This window comes from Aedes albopictus, chromosome 2, assembly GCF_035046485.1.
Source record: "Aedes albopictus strain Foshan chromosome 2, AalbF5, whole genome shotgun sequence".
Classification (NCBI taxonomy): domain Eukaryota; kingdom Metazoa; phylum Arthropoda; class Insecta; order Diptera; family Culicidae; genus Aedes; species Aedes albopictus.
The window spans coordinates 383005714-383028250 of record NC_085137.1 but is presented as its reverse complement, the minus strand read 5'-3'; the positions used below and the strand labels follow the sequence as shown (position 1 = coordinate 383028250).

The 22537-nt window shown below is 38.8% G+C and overlaps 1 protein-coding gene across 10 annotated transcripts in view; it reads left to right on the top strand.

The window, feature by feature from the left end:
- LOC109403224 (la-related protein Larp4B) overlaps positions 1-22537 on the top strand; it is a 153392-nt gene that overhangs the window by 114452 nt on the left and 16403 nt on the right. For 8 of the 10 annotated variants that reach the window (XM_062853124.1, XM_062853123.1, XM_019675985.3 and 5 more), the window contains 2 exons: positions 17699-19376; positions 20213-21409. In XM_062853124.1, the coding sequence (XP_062709108.1) occupies positions 17699-19376; positions 20213-21409 (2875 nt within the window). The remainder of the gene's footprint in view (positions 1-17698; positions 19377-20212; positions 21410-22537) is intronic. The other 2 variants (XM_062853125.1, XM_062853126.1) reach the window with 2 other exon arrangements.

Here is a 22537-nt window from a genome sequence, read left to right as displayed (position 1 = left end):
TTAAAAGTGGCACTGGCCAAAATAGAAGCTCTGCCGCAGTTTTGGCCATATTCTTAAGTTTGGTTTCTATTTTGGCCAATCACGTGTATTTCTTATGGGAGTGGCCAAATTAGAAGCACCCTGGCCAAAATAGATATATGGGAGCTGATTTTTTAAGGAAATATTTTTTTTTCTTCCAGTTTTTAATCAAAATGTGTGGTTTTCACAGCTGTAATTATCATATTGTATTAGGATCTACTAGTAAAAAATACCCTGGCCAAGTTCGCAGGGGTTGACGGTATTAAAGTGAAGGAGTTTCATTTTGATTATTGTAATGTAGTGTTCTTTAGTGAAACATATCACCTTTTTAACACTTTAATGCGCCTCCAACGGTTCATCACGAACCGGCTGCTGCAGATGGAATATGGCTGATCATATGCATCAGACATGCTCGATAAACACGGAGGAACCGCCAGGGCTCAGTAGAGTCTATTCCCAAGCAATAGTTCCAAATCGGTTGGATTTGAGAAGGTTTTGATGATCGTTACAAATCCTAATAAAAGTTTTATAGGATTTGTGACTGGTTTTGGAACCTTTTACAGCCAGCTGACTTCAAAATGTTGTTTGGGCTCTATTTCCCACGTTTCTTGGTTGATTTTGATTAGTAATTTATTAATGTCATAGTCGCTTTTTCGAATTTCTACAATGTTATACTTTATTATATTTTATTTAAATAAAGCAATTAAAATCAACCAAAAAATTAATAGTGGGAAGGAGATTTGCAGCACTTAATTGTGCTGATAGATTCGAAGCTAACGTGCGAACACTTGACGTGACAGTTTGGACTGGACAAAAAACTGACTGCTTTTTATTAACTGAACAACGTTACTTTTGTATGACTAGGTTGACATTTCTAGGCCACGCATGAGAAAATGACATGGTTTATCTTGATAGGACCGATAGGACAGAACGAATTTGAATATTTTTCATAGTGTTTGTAGGGGGATGAATACATAATAGTTGACAAGCAATTTTTGTTTATCTCTTAGATGATGTTATGACACCAACAGAAAAAGTGTTAGAAGTTCAGTTACATGTTTCTGTGGGTTTTGGACCGATGACATTTTGAGGACACAAGAGATGAACACAGAGAAGTAAATATAAAAAAAAAAAATTTGACACAGAATCGACTGTATTTTAACATGCGGGTTCGACTGATTCGATGAATCTGTCTAGAAGTAACTAGAAGACAATTGACGCTAAGATTGGAAAAAAAGCTTGCAGTTGGGACTATACTACAATAATAGCCGATAGGAAACAATGCGCTAGACAGCATTAATATTCATTTTTTAATATGTAGTATGTGCATGACGGAACAAGCAGGACACAGCTCCAGACGTCTCTTTTTAATAACGATATTCAGCATATTTCCAATAAAACTACACTTCAATAAAGCAAAGACTAAAGCTGCTATGATAGAACAGATCAGAATGACTTAATTGACTTATTGACTACATTTTGGAGATCTACTTCGAATAACTGACAAATTGACAAGAACCTAACTAAATACATGGACCATACTACAAAAAAAAAAAACAATTGACAAAAAGAAAAAAAGGGGAAACTTTTATTAAAACTATTTTTGTTCAACGCAGGCCAAAACAGTGTCGACTTGGGCCACGATATGCCTACGTACTTCTGTGTGTTGAAACAAAAATAGAGGCTCATAGAAGCAAACGTAGGGAAAGGGTGCGGTGTTAGAACATAAGCACAGCGTGCTACCGCCGTAATCACTATGAAAAAAAGAAAAAAAAAAAAAAAAAAAAAGGATCTACTAGTAAAAAATAAATTTACGCCGATTTAGATCGCAACAGGCTCAATACCGCACTATGGCCAAAACTCCGGACTGGCCAAAACTGAAGCTTCTACCCTACACGGAGAAACTGAAAAACTCAAAATTAGGTACTTTTAAACTCAATTTTGAGTTCTTTTTCGTCTCCCTTTTCATGCGCTCTTTCTAATGTTGTCAGAGAGTGAAGAGAGAAACAGCCCAACTTTTGCAGTTCAGTGCGTCAAGCCAAAACTGAGTTTCTAGCACAGTACTCAAATTTGAGTGAATACAACCTAGTCAAAATTTCGGTTGGGTGAAAAAAACCTAAAATTAGGTATTACTTTCACATGGAAGCAAGCGGGAACAACCCAACAAAAACATCGATTCCACCAACTCAAAAGTGGCTTGACGCACGCAACCCCGAAGTTGAGTGGAAAGAACTCACTTTTGGGTAGTTTCGTCTCTCCGTGTAGCAACCATTGACATGCCATATTTTTTCATTCCTGTTTACAATTTCCCAAAAGTGAAAACTGCGTAGGAACGGTACTCTGCTAGCGCTTCAAGAGATTTTCAGTAGGAACAGTGAATCGAAGGCAGTTTAGTTCTGCGACGCCGAAGAAAGCGAAATGGACATGGAGCTAAAAACTGGAGCTGTTCGGTTGCATTTCGGTATCTATGACCTGTGGAAAAAGAGGATCAAGCAAATTCTCATCCGTGAGAGACTGTGGCGTGTAGTTGTGAATGATCTTCCGGCTAAATCGGAAACAACTGAGGCATGGATTGATAAAGACGAGCGTGCTACTGCCACTATTGGGTACTTGGCTGAAAATAGTCAGTTGCAACTCATCAAGAATGCCACAACAGACCAAGAATCATGGAACATCCTGCGTGACTATCATGTAAAGCAATCATCGGCTGGTCGAGTGGGTTTGTTGAAACGTATGAATCGTTCGGAACTGGAGGAGGACGGGAATGCTGAAGAGCATTTGATCGCAATGGACGCAATAATGTTCGGCAAGCTGGCGGAAAGAGGCTGTGAAATAGCGGATGAATTGAAAGGAAGTTTCATATTAGCGAGCTTGCCAGATTCGTATGATGGCTTTGTCACAGTGATGGAAGGGATGGATAGAGGATACTCAATGAAATCGTTGAAATCGAAGCTTTTGAACGAGATCTACAAACGTCAGCAGAACTTTTCGAGCAAGGAGGAGACAGCGATGAGTGCAGCTCATCAAAACCGAAGAATGTCTGGGCCAAGGTCAGTATTGTCGAACGAACAAAGGGTTTGCTACGAGTGTGGGAAGGCCGGACACATACGGAAAGGCTACAACGCCTGGCAACCAGTCAAGACTCGAAAAAGAACAACACAAGGATGAATGTGAAGGAGATGGATGGATTCAGCGAAGAGTTTCCAATGCGAAAGTTGCGACCCAGGAGGAGACTGGTCGTTCGGTTTGTTTTTCTGCAGTTGAATGCGAACACGTCGATCAGCAATGGGTGATAGATTCTGGCGTCTCGTGTCATATGACATCGGATCGAAAGTTTTTCACCAGTATCAAAAGACAGAGGGATGTGATTGAGATTGCAGATGGAAACGCCCTGGAATGATCCGGAATTGGTAACGGTATCATGGGTGACGATGGACAGGCAACCGAGATCAGACTGAAAGATGTGCTTTACGTTCCTGGTTTGAAAAACAATATAATTTCAGTTAGTAGAGTTACACAGTCAGGCGCCAAAGTGAGGTTTGGATCAACTTTCTGTTTTGTGCAAAATGATGGTAGAAATCTTTTAGTAGGTAGTAAAATTATTGGTGTTTACAAATTGAGAGGATGTAAACTTGAAACATCAAGTCAGAGGCGCCTCGTCCACATGTTCGACCTGTTCTTGGAACGGGTATAGGCTGAGAATAAAACTCGCAAAATAATCTTTAAGTATGTAGATATACCAAAAGAATAAACTAAATTTAAAACTCCCACCGCACATACCCCATAACAACTTGCATACAAGGCGCTAACATCGTTCCCGGTTTATGAAGAACGAAAGACGACTCCAAGCCATCCACCGGCAGAAACTATATACAAGAGCATGCGAGAGCCAGCCCTGCGCAGCTCTCTCTTGCTCGACTCTTCGAAACTACATGCCACCGGTTCCCCAATTCATGCGAACGATGGATGCTGTTCCCAAACCAACAGTTTTCTCACTTTTTTGCCTCCGAATGGCAGTGTTCATTCGAATTCATTTCACTTTACTCTGTCGCTCATACGTTCCCTACTCGTCTAGAACCAGCAGCAGCGTTGTCAACGTTTCTTCCCATTTTTCACTTCCCGCCTGCTTCTCACGCGTACACGCACGCTAAGCGCAATCGACTAAAGTCTTCAAGATCATGTTGAAAATTTAAAGGTTTAGAATGCTAAAAAATGTATGTTGTATCGTTGTTGGAAGTTAAAGGATTATTTAACAATATCTACAAAAATGGAATAACGAACATTGATTGCACGATATTTAAATAAATACTTTGCCAGCTATGCTTACCAATCAGGTTCTCAAATGTGTGTAAATGATTGTTAGCATGCTGCTCGGTATACTCTTTAGAGAAAAAAGCGATGGATACCAGAGGCACACCCTTAAATGAAACAACACAGCGCACGAGTAACTTTCACGCAGCGAGCAAAAAGACAAAAGAATTTTCATGCAGATTTGTGTAACACCGGATCAGCGCATTTTTTGTGTTGATCCGGTGTTACACAAATCTGCGTGAAAATTCTTTTGTCTTTTCGATCGCTGCGTGAAAGTTACTCCTTGCTCTGTGTACATCGATCTTTCCGTGCACACAGCTAAACGCAAAGAGCTTCTTCAGTGAAAAGTTTACATGTGTGTAGCAAAACCAGAAATGAATGAAAGCTTGGACTGTGGTTTCTCGGTTTGTCGTTCTACGTAGGCTGAGAACAACTTGCGCAGCTAGAGCACATTTTGGCACACCCAAAGTCGTGCGCGCTTGTTATGCATTACATCCAGCGTGGATGAAGCTGGGGGTGCCGAATGTTCTCTAGCTTGTTGGCAACGGTTTCCAAATTTTAACTTCGAGGCCATGATATGAGCTAAAACAATTTATGGAGGTGGAAATTTCTAACATTTGCGGAAATGTTAGACATGCTCTCGTCGAGCATGATTGAAAAAAAAACAAGTATCGTCGGTGTGTGAAGAACGTTAGAAAATGACTTCCACCGAAAATGGATTTTTCTAAAAGTATGTGAGATACCAAACTTCGGAAGTCGCTCAAAGGCGCATCTGAATGCAAATCGCATCTTTATTTGCGATGAAAATGCGGAAGATATTTTTCAGAAAATGAAGAAGATAAAAATCAGCTTATGTTAAAAACCACAATACTGAAACAAAAAAAAAACAGCAAGCATAGTATAAAATAACTCTAATGTGTTTTCATTTAGTAAAATATTAATCTGTAGAACAGGTCAGTCTGCTAGTCGCGAGACGCCTCTGCATCAAGTAGGAGTGTAGAAGTAATGATGATTTCAATGATGTCATACCTAGTTGAATAGTTTTACTTATACCGCAGTAGTCTAGTATGTAAGAAGTAGTCATAGCAACCATTGACATGTCATATTTTTTCATTCCTGTTGACAATTTCCTCAAATAAAGAAGTGCTTCCAAGCTCTTCCAAGTTCTGTCCAACACTATTAATCAATCATAACGAGAGTTGCTTGGATTGATTCCAAGATTGATTCCGTTAGTTTTTTTAGTGTTTTGCAGTATGTACGCGATGGCGAGATTTGCGTGAAAAGAAATCCACGTGCTCCAGTGTGAGTTGAACCTACGACTCCCAATTCGCTAGACGGGTGCTTCTTTCCTCCAAGCTACGTAGTCACTGGACCATCTTCGTCCCCTGAAGGCACAGAACTGAACTCGATTCCATTAATGGTCATGGCTTATTCCTTTTCACAATCCAAATCTCCTTCTGATGGGATTAGATGAACATATACATATCTCTGTTGCGTGCAATGTGCATGAATGTCAGAGCGGGAGAGGAATTGTTTTTGAATTGTCGTGACCTTTGGGCACTGTCTATCCGATGACTTATCGGTATGACGATTGGTGTACCGTCAAACTTACGACGGGTCGGTTCTCGGTCGAACTATTACGGTAGTGTAACCGTAGCACCCTACAAATGTCAATTTATCGATTCTTGCTTAGGCTAACCAAGCCAAGTGTCATCGTGTGGATGTTCATACCCTGAGGATACTGCAACTCCGAAAATCATGCGAATCAACTATGATTTTTTGCCACAAGAATTTCTTGCGGATATCATAGTTACGAACTATGATTTTGGATTCAAAGCGCCAACTATTATTGTCATACTGTTACTGTATAAATTTCATAACACTCACGTATGAAAATCATACCGATAACGTATAAAAATTGAAACTATGTCTCATGACTATCATACATATTTTGGGAGCGGGACATTTGGCATAAAGTCATTTGGCATAAGGTCACTTGGCATAAAGACATTTGGCATAATCGAAATGCACTCTGACTCTTCTTTATTATGCCAAGTATCCATTATGCCAAATACCCTGGCCAAGATCACAGGGTTCGACGGTATTAAAGTGAAGGATGTTAATTGTAATTCTTGTAATGAAAATATCACCTTTAATACTTTAATGCGCCTCCAACGGTTCATTGCGAACCGGCTGCTACAGATGGAGTATGGCTGATTTATCAGAAATGCTCGATAAACAGGAGGGACCTGCTGGGGCCTAGTAGTTTCTATACCCAGAAAACAGTTTCGGTCGATTGAGTCTGGGAAGGATTCGAGAGTCGTTGTGAATCATAATGCAAATTTTTGTGATTTATGACGAGTCTCGGAATCTTTTTTGTCTCAGCAGATTTTGAACTGTTTCCTGGGCTTCCCACTATTCGGTTAATTTTAACAAATACACTATACAAATACAAATTTAATTCAAATATGAAATAATTAGTAGTATCTCGCGTATTCAATTTACTAATACATAGTTCTCAACATTTGATGTGCTCTCGTGATTCAATTTTCTCTATAGTTTTCAATATCAATTTAAAATAACTAAGAAACTAATAGTGGGAAGTGCAGCAGTTAACAGTGCTTGCTTATAGATTCGAAGCTAACGTGTGATCAAGACGAAATCGACAAAAACTGACTACTTCGACTTTGACTAACGTAGACTATTTATGACAAATTAGATATTTTTACATTTTTCGACTGAGTGTATGAAAGGTTTTCTTTAAGCTGATAGTGCTAGGGATGTGGACGAAAGACAACTTTCAAAGATAATATAAACAATACTAAAATGAGGATCAACGAAAATGGACATAACAAACACATCGACTATCTAACAGATCATAGGCACACCAAAGATTACTGAATTATAGGGCACAGCATAAATATGAACAATAACATTCTTTAAACCTTGACATGACAAAACAAACAAATACAAAATCGACCATATGACAAAACCGAAACTTTCACAGCTTCTACCGTAACCTTCTGAGTCAGTACGCAACAGTGTCTTACTGGACGACATGTTCCGTGCACGGCTGGTGAACTGCTTCTGAAGGATTACGTTCTCTATCCTATCCAAAGGCCTAGTGAACTATCGTTGTCCGCGCAAACGCGAGACGCTTGTGCGCACAGTGATGGCAGAGGTTTCTACGTCCGTCGGCGTGCCGCTAGGAACCTTAAAAAAAAAGTATCCATTATGCCAAATAACCGTTATGCCAAATGTCTTTATGTCAAGTGCAGGCCCGGATTTAAGGGGGGCAATGGGGGCAAGTGCCCCGGGCCCCCCGATTGAGGGGGCTCCCCAAGAATCTCGAAGCACTATATATATTTTGTTCAACGAACTTATATAAAATGCAGTTGTCCTAGAGTAGTTGTAATTGGGTTACCAAAAGTATCGAGATTATTTCATAATCTGAAATTTTACTTGAGAATAAATCTAAATCCTAAACTTCATGATTTTTGGTACTCTGGCACTATTTTTAAAATGGACTTACAGTTTTTGTGGGATATTTTTTTTTTTCGATATGAGCTGCCATTCTAAAACCATGTAACTGCTTTGTCAATAGGAAGCAATCAGTGAAGTACTAGATTGAAAGTAGTGAGCTGGATTTTTGTATGGTGAGATGATCAATTCTCTGTTTCTGCAATGAAATGGTGCAAAAAGCTTGGGTTATATGATTTCTTGTCTAATTTGATGCTGTTTGAGCAAAAGTTTGGGTAACTGTGTTGTTGAAGTTGCAAGAAATAAATAATACAACAATTGAAAATTAAAAAAAAAAACAACAACCAAACGATTCAATTGTTTCCCCAGAGAGGTATACAATATTCATCAATGGGATAAAAAGATGTGTCTCGTTAATTTTGGTGTACACCTCTCGGAAGTTTTTATTGAGTTCTGTAGAATAAATAAAAATGTTTCTTAACAAAACCAGAGATTACATTTTTCAGAGTAAATTAAACGATATTTGTGCATCAATAGAAATGTCATTTCATTGATAAAGACCGGTCCAGAAAGTATGGACGCACCTAGTCTTCAGTTGACTGTGCCTGATTGATGGCTCTTGTTTAGGGCTTCGTTTTGGCTGTTTCTGTTTACTAGGATCTAAAATTCAAATGTTCTTTGTCACGATGAACATTGAAATTCGAAATGGTAACTTTTTTGGCCATCCCCTATTCTGTGTAAGTTAGAAGGGTTTTTTCTTGTGCTCAAATACCTTCATTATTTGTTTTCCCAAACGATGGTTAGCAAGATCTCTATTTTTTACCCAATTTTTGCCTATGCTTAAACGTGTTATCCCCACCGTGTTTGCTGATTGCTGCTTGCACGGTTTTCTCACTTACTCCCACCATATTTTGCTCATTTCCTTAGTGATCTTTCACGCTCTTTTCATCGTTTGTGCACATTTTTTTGAAGATGTTCCGCTGAAAGTTCATGTATTTTGGAACAAACTGCTGGAATCGCAAAAACCGCTATACAAATGCTGAGAAAATAGGTTGACCAACAGGATGTAGCTTTCAAAATGAACTATTCATGAATAGTTTTGAAAAGCCAGTATTTTCTTAGTGCGTCCATACTTTCTCGACCGGTCTTTAGTTAAACAATTCAATCACTTATTTGACAATGATTGTGCATTAGGGTGTCCCAAAATAGAAAAGTGTCAAAAAGTTAACTTGCTCACCCTTAGAATGATAGATTAGGGTCCTAGCAACAATAGTTCCATACATGAAAACTCAATCAAAAAATATTTAGAGGTTGCACGCATCGATTTTATGAAAAATGAACGATTTTTGGTATTTTTACCAAAAAAATGCTAATATGAGTTGAAAAATAAAAGAAATAAAAGTCATCAATCAAAGTAAATCATAGTTCTGGGTCCCGCAAACAAAGTTTGGAGGGAGTTTAGGTCATCAAAGCTGATTTTATATATTTGGCAATGGTTAAAATATCAAAAAATCGCAATTTTTTTCACAAAATTTTTCAAAAATGCTCGATTTATAAGGATTTTAAAATTTTTCCTGCGATTCACAATTCCCTTATTTTATAGCAAATTTTGTGTAGATTATTTCGGCTGAAGATAGTTTTGAGCTATCTCCTTCATGAGCTGAGATATCGGTATAATAATGATAACACAATCAATGAAAAAAAATCATGTTTTCTTACGTTAGTCGATTTTGTTCACTAGTTTCCACGACTACCATGCAATTAAAACAACACACGACTAATTTTAGACATTATAGTACGTGCAAGTGTACATTTTTGAAGAATTTCGGGAATTGTTGGGTTGCTTTGATCATTACTGATTCATACTGCATGACAGTAACAATATGTAAATGTTTTGAGAGTTAATCATCGTTTTATATCTACATATGCTGAACATAACTTTTCACACCCGCTTTGTGAACACGAAAAGATTTTTTTCTGAGATTTCATCTGTTGATCAGATAACAGTAGCAAACCACCGATACAAAACTTGTAATTTTTGAAAATTATGTTTTAACTAGTAAGCAGCGCAGCAGAAAGATTTCAACATTGTGTACATTTCTTAGGTTAACACCTCTTGTAACATGTTAGGCCAGTCACTAAGTTTTATTTATTTGTTTTTTTATAATAGTGGAATCTAAACATCCTTATGCTTTCTGAAATCCAACCCTAGCTGCAAATATGTGCTCTAATGGTTTGCTTTTAAAATCAAATTATATAATAGAAATCAATATTGTGTAAAGAATTAGCTTTAGTTAAAACTCGCGAATAAAAAGAAGAAAAAATAGCCTTAAATTCGTGAAAATACCTGCATTTCCATGCACATATTTAATTTTTTATGTCGATTGGCTGAAACTATAAAACTATATTTTTCTTTCTTACAGTTTTAATTAGCTATTTTATTTTCATTTTAGTTGTTCTCAATGTTAGAGCATTAGTTCTGGTATAACTAGAAAGAACCTATATGTTTGCTTAACAAGAGCACCAAAATATATTTGAAAAAGGTAAACATTGTTGAGCGATCTACACATCACTCAAAATATATCATAGAACTTTACTTTTATTCCATATTTTGATTGTCTGACTTGCGATCACTTATATTATTAAAATATCGTAGCGAGCCACTTTTTAAGCCTTTCTTTGAACCGGTTAGCACAATTAAAGTAAAATTATCAAAGTAACCCAATTATTTCTATAAATTTTGAAAAATGTATACTTGCAAACTAGTTATTTGCTTTTTTGCATGGTAGTCATAGAAACTAATGAACAACAACAAATAACATAAGAAAATCCGATTTTTTTCATTGATTGTGTTATCATTATTATGCCGATATCTTAACTCATGAAGGAGATAGCTCAAAACTGTCTTCAGCCGAAATAATCTACACAAAATTTGCTATAAAATAAGGGAATTTTGAATCGCAGGAAAAATTCTAAAATCCTTATAAATTGAGTCTTTTTTGAAAATTTGGTGAAAAAAATCTCGATTTTTTGATATTTTAACCTTTGCCAAATATATAAAACCAGCTTTGACGACCTAAACTCCCTCCAAACTTTGTTTGCGGGACCCAAAACTATGATTTACTTTGATTGATGACTTTTATTTCTTTTATTTTTCAACTCATATTAGCATTTTTTTGATAAAAATACCGAAAATCGTCCATTTTTCATAGAATCGATGCGTGCAACCTCTAAATATTTTTTGATTGAGTTTTCATGTATGGAACTATTGTTGCTAGGACCCTAATCTATCATTCTAAGGGTGAGCAAGTTAACTTTTTGACACTTTTTCTATTTTGGGACACCCTATTGTGCATGCTTCGGTTGATTATACGATAATATTCTAAAAACACCTGCTCAATACCCATCTGCCTCAGTTCGTTGAGGAGAGATGTTTTTTATGGGAAAGATATGATAATTATTCCAGGAGATGCTTAGGAAATTCGGATCAATTTTGGAAACCTAGCTTCCAAAAACATCTCGGAGCATTGGTTTTACATATCTATATATTTTGTTGCTACAGTTGGCTCGTTAAGACCTAACTTTTTTCAGTCTATGTCTTGAAGTATTCCTAAAATATTACAATCCCAAATCAGTAAAAAAATAAAAAAATACGAATTACAACATTGACAAAAAATTAATATATGGTTTACATCTTTAAAATCTTGCTTTTGGGGGCCTACTCTTTAAATTTTGCCCCGGCCCCCCCGAAGCCTAAATCCGGCACTGGTCAAGTGACCTTATGCCAAACGGCCTTATGCCAAATGACACAGACCCCATATTTTTATGAAATATTTTGCACAAATTAAAAAAAATCGCAATCTGGGATCGAACCAGGAACGTTAAGGTTGGCGAGTGCGTGCTTTACGCATCCGACCATCGACGCTTCGAAAGTTGAAGTGGTTAGAAGCCAATAAAAGGTTTAGTTGTTTTTTAGCAATGGTGTTTCATCCCGATCAGAAAGGCATAACAAAAATGTAACAGAATTATATCACCGGTTGATAGATATATCAACGTTTGTTATATTTAGATATATTTGACAAAAATGATTTGAAAACCTGATTTAATTATATCAGAATTATAACAAGGTCAGTTATAATACAAAAAAAATATTTTGATCATCTTTATATGAACATTATAACAAACTCAGTTATAGTTTTGAAAATGCAGTTTATGTCAAATGAATATTTTGCAGGTGGTATATGGTACGCAATTACGACGCTGTGTGGTGCTACTGCGCTTGTGAAATACATGATTTTTGACAAGTTCAAATCATGATCCAGACCTTTAAGAAAATTCAGGTTATTCATTAAATTTATTTATTGACATACTTGTATTTGGTCGGCGTCAAGTCAGAGAGGACCATGTGTCTTTAACCATATTTCAAGAAAAACGACTTTAAAGTTCGCAACTCTATAAGTTTTGAGTTTTTCAACAAATGTTCTTGAATTTTTGCCATAAACCTTAATAACTATTCATAAAAGCATCACTCTGTATTGATCGTGAAAACATGTAAAATAAAGCTTGAAACCGAGAAATTGCTAAGTAATTGATTGTACTTAGTCCAGTCTGAGTGAACGATTTTTGGAAAATCTACAACCAACTACAGTTTGCACTCAAGTTTTCACATATTTGATGAAAAAATTATGCACAAGTAGGACAACAGTTAATAGGAGTGGTGTATAATGTGAGCAGGAAGTTTGAAATTTGATGTTTCTGTCATTACCCTGATGATTACCATATTCAATTTTTATGTTCAGTCAGAGTGGACCAAGTACAACAGTTCAATATCACGAAGGGTAGTCAACTATTGAGCTATTTAAGAGTTCTTAACTTGAACATTTAATAGCCTACAACTTTAGATTCAGGGTTATCCCTTATTCTTTATTACACCAACGAACCTAACCTAAAAATGACTGACAATTCACATGTCATTTTGGCAGATGCAACATGAGCATGAAAAGGACGGCAACAAGATCGATAAAGTAGAAAATATGATCCGTCTTTTTCCTGCATGTGTATCGTCTGTCAAAATTACCTCAGAAGTGTCAAACATTTTCATAGCTTGCTTTGTTGGTGTAATGAAGAATTGGAAGTTCAAAATCGATTTTCTGATTATCTATGTTCAAATTCACTAACACAAATTGAAATTCAAACCTTAAATAAACAAATGCAGTATTTTTGACATGTTTGAATCATGATCTAAACTTTTAAGAAAGCTCAGATGGATATTGTCGCGCTAATATTCACTGTACTCCACATGATTAATAGAATGCAGTGAATATATTTTCATGGTCGATGTTTTGATTTACAGCAAGAAAACTGCTTTTTATTTTCCGGAAAATGATGACGGATGCTTAAGCTTTAAGAACATCAGTATCTTAGTGATAATTTTAGGTCCTTAGCGAATGATTCTATACATAGCATCGCACAGCAATGTAGTTAAAAAATAAGAAATGAGTATCCCAGCAGTTGCCATTGTAGGTGAGCCACACAGAGTATCTAGTAAAATTTAATGCCCAACGCATGCAATGATTTAACCCTCCTAATATGTTAGGCTTTTGCACCACGAAGGCGTAGCGTACGTTCAGCGTGCTTGTCTGGGTCATATTGACCCCAACTTCCTACTAGGGTTAATGCAACTCTCAAACGGTCACATGAAGCTATGATAAGTGAGGCAACAAAATGGATATGAGACGGATGACTTTCATTGAAACTGTTAACACTCATGAAGTAAGTTTTAAGATTCACAATCCTCCATAAGTTTTGCAGTTTGTAGTCCCATTCAAGATTATTTTAATAAATTATTCTGAAATAAGAAGTTTTATCATTGTTATTGAATTAACATGATACAACTGAAACAATTAGTCGCCTGCAAAAGAAAATCACCTTAGTTTTTGAAGAATTGATTAATAACAAAATAATTTGTGGAGCTTGGAAATTTATATCTAATTTGGTCACGCCATGTCGTTAGTCACGTTTCATTGCCATGCAATTATCGTCCATATCAATTCAGTAGAAATACAGCTTCTTATTATCTGCAAACATGTGGTGTGGATATTACAAACTCAAAGATGAAGGAAGGTCGTTGATAAATTAGGCTAACATCAATGGTCCTGAAACCGATCCTTGAGGCTCGCCCGAAAGAGTACCGATTGGACTTCAATGATTTCCTTTAGCTTCCATAAAGCGGTTATTCAAATAGGATTTACTCAATGAAACAATTGAAAACAAATAGATATGATAATCTGTGCAGTAGTTCAAAATGAGAAACACTGTTGAAAGCTTTTAAAAAACCAATCAATAGCAGAAGGCTATTTCTTTTTTACCGATGTGTTGATGGACATCGTCATGCATCTTGAGCAAATCCCGAAGCAAATGCCGAACACGTGCTTTCAACTAGTGGGGGAATTTCTTATTTAAACTATTTTTGCTGAAAATAAAAACATTATATGTGTAGTGTCTACCTAATGGTTATGTGCATAGGATATCTACCTACATGAAATACTATTTATTATAGTACCTAAATGTCCAGGTATGATTCATTATGTCTACCTAAGGTAGTATAAATACGTGTGATCATTGGACCACACAGCATACAGCATTGTAAAAATCTTGAAAAATAAAGCAACATGAAGTAAAAAAAAAAAGACCACACAGCGGAGACTGCACAAGCCTTGGACTTGTCAACATCTTTAATATTCTTCTTTTGAAGGATATAAAAGTGGCGACGAGGATCAAGGAACGTGTAATTTCTTTTGAGTTATTCCGAAATTATTTCCTTTTGGTTTTCAGGTTGTTGTAATAACAAATTGTTATTTTTGTGGAGAACGGAATTGTTCTTTTATGGTTTGCCATTATGTTGTGAACAGAATGTTCTTTTTGGCCGATGTTGCATTGACGAAATTGTCTTTTTGTTTTGGTAATAACGAAATGTTATTTTTTGTTGTGAACGAAATTGTTCTTTTGTGGCGGAATTGTCATGTTTTGGTGAATGGTTTTTTTGTTATTTGTACTTTTTGGTAAAGTTGCCGATATTGGGATGACGAAATCGCTTTTTGTTTTTGTAGTTTGGTTAGCAAACAGATATGAAAGTGACGGACTCGTCGGTTTATTTGTCTATTATTATTTTGGCGATGGCTTTCTGAGTTTTCTAAAGGGGAAAGGACTGTAGTGTCTACCTAATGGTTATGTGCATAGGATATCTACCTACATGAAATACTATTTATTATAGTACCTAAATGTACAGGTATGATTCATTATGTCTACCTAAGGTAGTATAAATACGTGTGATCATTGGACCACACAGCGGAGACTGCACAAGCCTTGGACTTGTCAACATCTTTAATATTCTTCTTTTGAAGGATATAAAAATATGATATCACGAGGCAAAGCATACGCCACAGAATTGCTTTAGTATGTCAATTCTTGTACCATGTAATGTGGAAATTGTGCTTTAAACACTGCATTTTTTACAAGCCATCTAAATCTGACAATCTCCAGAAATACACACTAACGCCACGATGCGGTGAAATTTTAAACCACCAGACTACTGCATAACTTTGCCATAGGAAGGAACTTCCTTGATAATTATTTAATAACACATGTCGAAATGTTCACCAAGAGAAGGTGAAATTGTATACCACTCTTTTCACTGTTTAGCCATTAACTATCTCTACAACTTTGATGAAGATACGACATTTATTTCTGGTCTGAATCATGAGATAAAGCATGCATTCAGAGCAAATTATTGAGTTACAATTATCATCAAATTATATCCACTTTTGTTATTATGTCCTAAGATGACGTAATTGCGATCAACTGTATCAAGAACACTGTTATGTGACGTCATATTTTCTCTCCCCTGTACGTTGGACAAATGAGTCTATTTATAGACCAGCCGCCAAAATGAAGAACCACTTGATCATATACCGCCCTTCACTTCAAGTGCTGCAATGGTCTCATTGATAAAGGCGCCAGGTTGCAGTCAAAAGCTGGCGTCCTTGGTTCGATTCCCGTCTGGGTGAGGGTTTTTTATATACTACGTAGGGCAAGTTTTTTATACAAAAAACTTTTCGCTAAAAATAAATAACACTCTTAATAAAAATTACCCAAAAAATGAGTTAAAATTTACCCAACTCAATTGTTACCCAATATATTTATATCTAATTTATAACAACATGTGTTATAACTTTTTGATCATTCCAATATTTATTATATCTCACGTTGTTATAAATTTGATAAAATTGTATCAACACCTGTTATAATTATGTTATGGCTAGAGCAATTTTAGTTACATTTTTTGTTATTTTAACACCTAACCGGCGAATTTTATAACTCATTCTGTTATGAAAAATCTTTGAAATAAATAACTCAATCGGTTATAATTTTGTTATGCCTTTCTGATCGGGATAACACATCACATCTTATGATTTTCATACGAAGCTTCTTATGAGATTTCTCATACGATAAGTGTTATGGATTTTGCTTTCCAATGTATGAAAAGCATACGAGAATTATAAAATGATGTAAAAAATAAAAATAACTTATTCATAAGATTTAAACTATGAAAAACATACGAACAGTATCCACAGTGTATAATTCCATCCGAAGGAGATTTGATTGTGAAAAGGAGCAAAACATGTGCATTAGTGGAATTGTTCAGTTCTGTACCTTCAGTGGTCGGAAATGGTCAAGCGACTCCATAGCTTGGAGGAAAGAAGCGTCCGTCTAGCAAATTGGGAGTCGTGGGATCAATTCCCACCGGAGCACCTGGATTATTTTCGCAATTCAATCAAGTATCTATATGTTTATTAAACACGTGTTTGTGTTGTGTGCATGAATGTCAATGCAATTTAACGTTGTTACTTTTAATTGCTGAAGGTTCAGATGGGATGCTCCAGAGAAAACCCGTTGAACTTTCTAAAATACCCTATTGTTCAGGATTTCTCCTTTGTCTTCCATGTCACTTTGTGTTACTTGAAATAACGGGCCTAATTGTAATGATTAATGACATCAATTTTTTGGATTGGATGATCTCAATATGTTCCACAATAACAATTATAGTATTATTGGGGCTGTATCGTAACGCTAGCCCGGGGTATCCCGAATAATAATTCTTACAACCTTGACTTCCTGGTTTGCAAGTTGTAAAAATTAGGTAGCTAACGGAGGTAGCTAATCGGTCTTGGTTTGTCACAACGCACTTCCTTTGATTAAGAAAAGAGTGCTCTGTGATCCGGATTGGAGTACTATCTTGTAGCTGTGTTGTGCGAAACAATCGGTTCACTTGTGAATTACTTCTTACTTTTAAAACCGTAGGACAAATTTCTGTTCTCTTTAAATGCCCCAACAAATGGGACCTCCTATAGCCTTTCCGACAGATAGGCGAAGAAGAAGTCTGTCTTGCGGCATCTTTGGTCTGTCACGCGTTGGTTGATTTTTTTCTGGAAAGTTTGTTTATTCTTTTTAGTCACTTCTTTTTATTGTAGTTACAACTCCACACACAACGGCGAAGGCCAAACGAACAATGCGATGATGATTCATTGATCAGCCAAACCGCACACGAGGAGTACTTCAGTTCAGACATTTATTTTTTACAAATTTTCTTCAATACAATTCATTTCAATAACCTCTCAGATGTCAGATGATTCTGGTTTAACAAGAAATCATGTAAATTTATTTTTTTCGTACAGTTATATATAGGACAGGAATTTCATTGGAGTAACGGGGGTAGTTACGAATTAGATAGTTTTTTTTTTTATCTTTTTTGTAATGTGCACCGCAATCAGCACAATGATACGACGTTAAAAAAAATAATATAATTAAACGATTTCCCTATATTTTGCAGCCATTCCAGCAGCAGTTCTATCCAAGCATAATGCAACCATGGCCAACAGCCCCACCACCGGCTCCAAACTACTACGATCTAAGCACATTCGTAGCTAGTAACGGCTTGCAGGTTCCGTTCACAACCGGCGGAGGAAAGCAACAGAATGGGCGATTTAGCATGCAGGGAAACATGGGTGGACCGCACCGTGGTGGCAATATCCGCGGAAAGCGACAACCGAACCCTTCGATACCAACCGGTAGTAATGAGCATCGTTCCGGTGGTGCCAATACGGGCGGCGGAGGGGGAGGAACGAATGTTGCGGGTCAGAACCCAGTGACAGCATCGGCGACCAACGAAAGTCAACCGAATCATCGAGTTTCCAATCAACCATCGCACTACCACCAGCAACAACAGCAGGGAAATCAACAGCAGCAGCAATCCCAGCAGCAACAGCCTCAGCAACAACCTCAAACGCACTACCAGCAGCAATCCGGCGGAGGTAAAAACTCCTCCCTCTTAGGACATGGAGGAAAGACCTACCACAAGGATCCATCTATTGTGCCACATTACCAGCATTATCAATCGCAACAACCACAGCATTATGGCAATCATCCACAGTCTCATCACCACCATCAGCAGCAGCAGGGCGACGATTCTAGCAATTCATCCGGAGCCGTCGGAATGCGATCGGGCAACCAAACCGCAAGCGATCACTATCAGTCGAACGACGATAGTAGCGGCTACAGCAGCCTACCGTACAACAGCGGTCGGAATAAGAATCTGGATGGCCAACAGCAGCAGCAACCTTCTGGTCCATGGGCATCGAATCAGTCTCGACGGCACACCCGGCGGAGAAAAGATGACATGGACGGAAGCGGCGGCGGAACCATGTACAGCAGCGGAGGTGGAAGCGTTCGGTCTAACATGAGCTACAGTAGTAATAGTAATAGTCTTAGCAGTAGTATGAACAACGGTGCAAATTCCAACGTGAAGGTTATGAACACAACTAGTCTGAATCAAATGATCCCGGCGTCGGCTGGACCTCCGCATGGGCGCGGTGCCCGTGGTGGAAATCCGGATAACCAGGTTCACAACAATCCAACGGTTTCGGGAAACGTGATTGCGTCGATGGGTGGCGAAGCTGGCGGCGGTGGTAGTCATCATCATCATCACCATAGTGGTGGTGGCGGTGGGGGCTATCATCCTCATCATCATCATCGCGGCGCGGGAGTTACCACTGGGTTTCACCAGCAACACCCGCACCATCACCACCAACAACAGCAGCATCAGCATCCGCAGCAGCAGCAACAGTCACACTTGCAGCAATCGTCCAACAGTAGCAGCAGTGTGGCACAGCAGCAGCAGCAGAATGCCGCCAGCACCCCCCAATCGACGCAATTCGACCTTGAACCAGCTGCATTTCCACCCCTCCCCGGTCATGATGACAGTACCACCAGTAGTTCCACCGGTGGCCGTAACAAACACCATCAATCCCGCGAACAGCATCACCACCATCACCAGCAGCAGCAGAATCATCCGCAATCCAATGCAGCCGCTTCCGGTGGTGGTAGCAACCATGGTTCCTCTAGTGATCACCCATCCGGCTATGCTGGCGGCGGCGGGCCCACCGATGGTTCCACGTTTCCGCCCGTGGCTACCGCCTGGGGCGAAAGTCGACTAGCCGATGTTGTTAAAGGTAGGTGTCATTCTTGTAATATTGTACAATAAATCCTAAAGGGACGGTCCAAATCGGACCCTTGTATAAGTGACATGAACTCATTTGTGCGTCCAAGAGCGATTCGTTACGAATTTCGTCATCATTGAAATTTCATAACAGTAATTTGGAATGACATGGAAACAATCCTGATTACGTTCAAAGCTTGCAAGTTAGTCGATATAATATTGTTTTATACTTATATAAATCGCAAAACAATATAGGTATTTAGCAGGTCTAACCATTTTTAGGTTTGTTTACCCTCAGTCTTTCAAATACAGTTGCTGGTATTTACAAGATTCGTCACAAGATATATTTCCTGTCATTCCAAATGATTGTCATCGAGTTTCACTTGCCAATTTGAGTAAATATATTGGATCAATCGTTTATATTCCAATCAAATAAAATTCTGTTTGGTCCAGGGAAATTAATTTTCTCAATTTCTATAAAGCTGTCAATGTGCAATGATGTTCGGGTGATTTATTGATCTTCTGTATGGAAGTAAACTGTCTTGGTTGGTGTTAGGGAGCATGCAATCGAAATTCGTTTCTGGCAATCAGGTTCCAACCTTTCGGAACACTCTGCGACCTTCTGTATCATATGAATTCTCCTAAAAGCACATCCGAGAAACCAAACTTCAGAAATGCTTTCGGCTCTAAGATAGGATGTTGAGGTGCTTGAGAACCAGTTCCATGTGTTTTCCATTTCGCGATTGTCCATCACACCAAATCACGAACATCCGTCGCTGGATTTACACGCCAAAACTGACCCCGTAAAATCTCCTGTGTTTTTTCTCTTCCGTTCCACCCAACTCGCAGGTACTGCCGCACTCTCAACGAATGCCTCATCGAAAGTAGCAGTAGCAGCGAAAAGCACGACGTCCCCACCGCCACAGCAGCCATCCCAAAGTAGCACCAGCAACAATAGTGAGCTTAGTCAAGAAAACTCCACAGCTTCGGCAGCTGCCACTTCAGAAGTGAGCGCAGCCGCCGGACGTGACCAACAGCCTTCAGCCAACACACCGAACGTTTCCTTACATGGCAACAGTGGCAACAGCAACGAGTCTGGCTCCACGGCCTACAGCGGCAGCAGCAACAATAACACTAGCAAAGTAATCAATAATCCTCTTCCTGTGATAAAATGTACAACCACAAGTACATCTGCAAGCACCACTGCTGACAAATCTACAAAGACTGACGAGTCATTGCTACTGCAGCAAGTTAATGGCTTGGATTCAACGGTGGCGGCAAGCCCGGTATCTACCTTTCGTAAGGCTTCGGCTGACCCAGTGAGCTGCCCTACGACAACCAATGCTGCTACAATGACCTCGACTGAGTACGTTACTGCTGCTGCCTCGTCCGGCAGCAGTTCTTCCGGCAAGCACCACTCGTCGTCATCCTCATTACTTTCGGTTACTTCTAGTACTGGTACGCCTAACTCCGTGGCTGTGACTTCCGCATCGACAATGACCGTACCGGTATCGGCAACCAAAGCGAACCAGAGCTCCAATACCAAACACGGCGCTGGCAGCCACAAAAATCCAAAATCACCAACTACGCCGACGGTGGCTTCCGTTGCCGCGGCGGCGGTCGTTGCTTCGGCGTCTTCTTCTTCGGCCAGTCTGTCGTCACATGTTGCTTCCGCTCCGCCTCCTTTCTCCCTGCAAAATCACCCCCCTTTGGGAGGCGTTCAGGCCATCGTGCCGGAACCGCCTCAGCCAACTACAACTACTCAGGTACGCCTTAGCTACGCTCAGGTCGCTCAGCATCTGAAGGAACAGCAGCTGAAAGAGAAGGAACACCAAGACTCTGGCGCCAAAGTGCTGGAAAAGGAAAACTCCAATCATGTGCTCGGGGTCAACAGCAGTAGCAGTAGTGGTGGCAGTAGCACCAACACCGGCAGTGGTGTCAGCAGCACCAACAAGAAGAAGGATGCACCGCCTAGCTCAAGACTCTCCGCAATAAACTCGTCGCAATCGCAGCAGCACAGCAATGACGGATTCAGGGAACAAAGAGGTAAGTAAACGTTCCCATTAAATTGGTCATTGCAATCCGGCAACGGTTTCGAATTCAATATGACATTGATCTTGGGATATACAGGGCCGAAAAATATTTGCTAGTTATTCTTTGGATGCAGATGCTATTAGGTTCATGTTACCAACATGGCATTTATCTTACTTCTCTTGCTTTATTGTTTTTGAACTCTGCGAAATGCATCCTCAACTTCCCCTCAGCGTGGTAGTTGGTCCATTCCCAGGGTGTTGACTACCTGATAAAAAACCTGGAAGGTCAAGAATGTCATGTACCTACTTTATTCTTAGAGCGGAAAAATCAGAGAATAAATCGATGGGAATTACTGTTGTAGTTTTTTTGTGTTGCAAATACTTTTTTACATCTTCTGTAGATTCCTAGTTAGTTATATCATTTTTTTTATCTTTATAATATTTTAAGCCCGTGGCTGGTTTATTTCAGTTTCAAAAAGAGAAAAAAGAAAACTAGGGAGACCTGAGGGGTATTTCCTAGTCTGGAAAATACATTTCATATTCTGGAATGTCCATTTGTCTACTTGTCTTTGATGTTCAAAAAAGTTTCCATTTCGTATCCGTGTGAATTGCTTTGGCTGGATGCCTTCAAGTGGGGGTTGGTAAAGTCGAGATACAATCATAGTCAGTGGGCGGTGCTTGGTTCGGCTGTCCGTTTTTTTTTTTAAGTTGGTAGAATTGAAGTCCAATCGTTGTCCGTTGTCATGCCTATGTCGTTGTTGGGTTTGGAGGAGGTGGGATTCTGAGGCTTCGGAGGATATTACCCCAGAGGGCTATGGTCAAGTTCGACAGAATCGAATTTCAGTCAGGTAAGGCAGTTTTAAATTTAGATCAGTACAAACAGGTCAGCCTCTTTTAGGAAAGTAATCATTTTTGCTTCACTCTTCTCGTGATTTTGGAGCACAAGTGTCACACACTTGTAACATCCTCAATACTGTTGAACACGTTCTTTGCGATTGCCCCAAACTGGAATACCCCCGAACATCCCACCAGCTAGGAAGCCCAGACGTGCTCCGAAATCACGAGAAGAGTGAAGCAAAAATGATTACTTTCCTAAAAGAGGCTGACCTGTTTGTACTGCGTACCTGTTTGTTATCTTGCG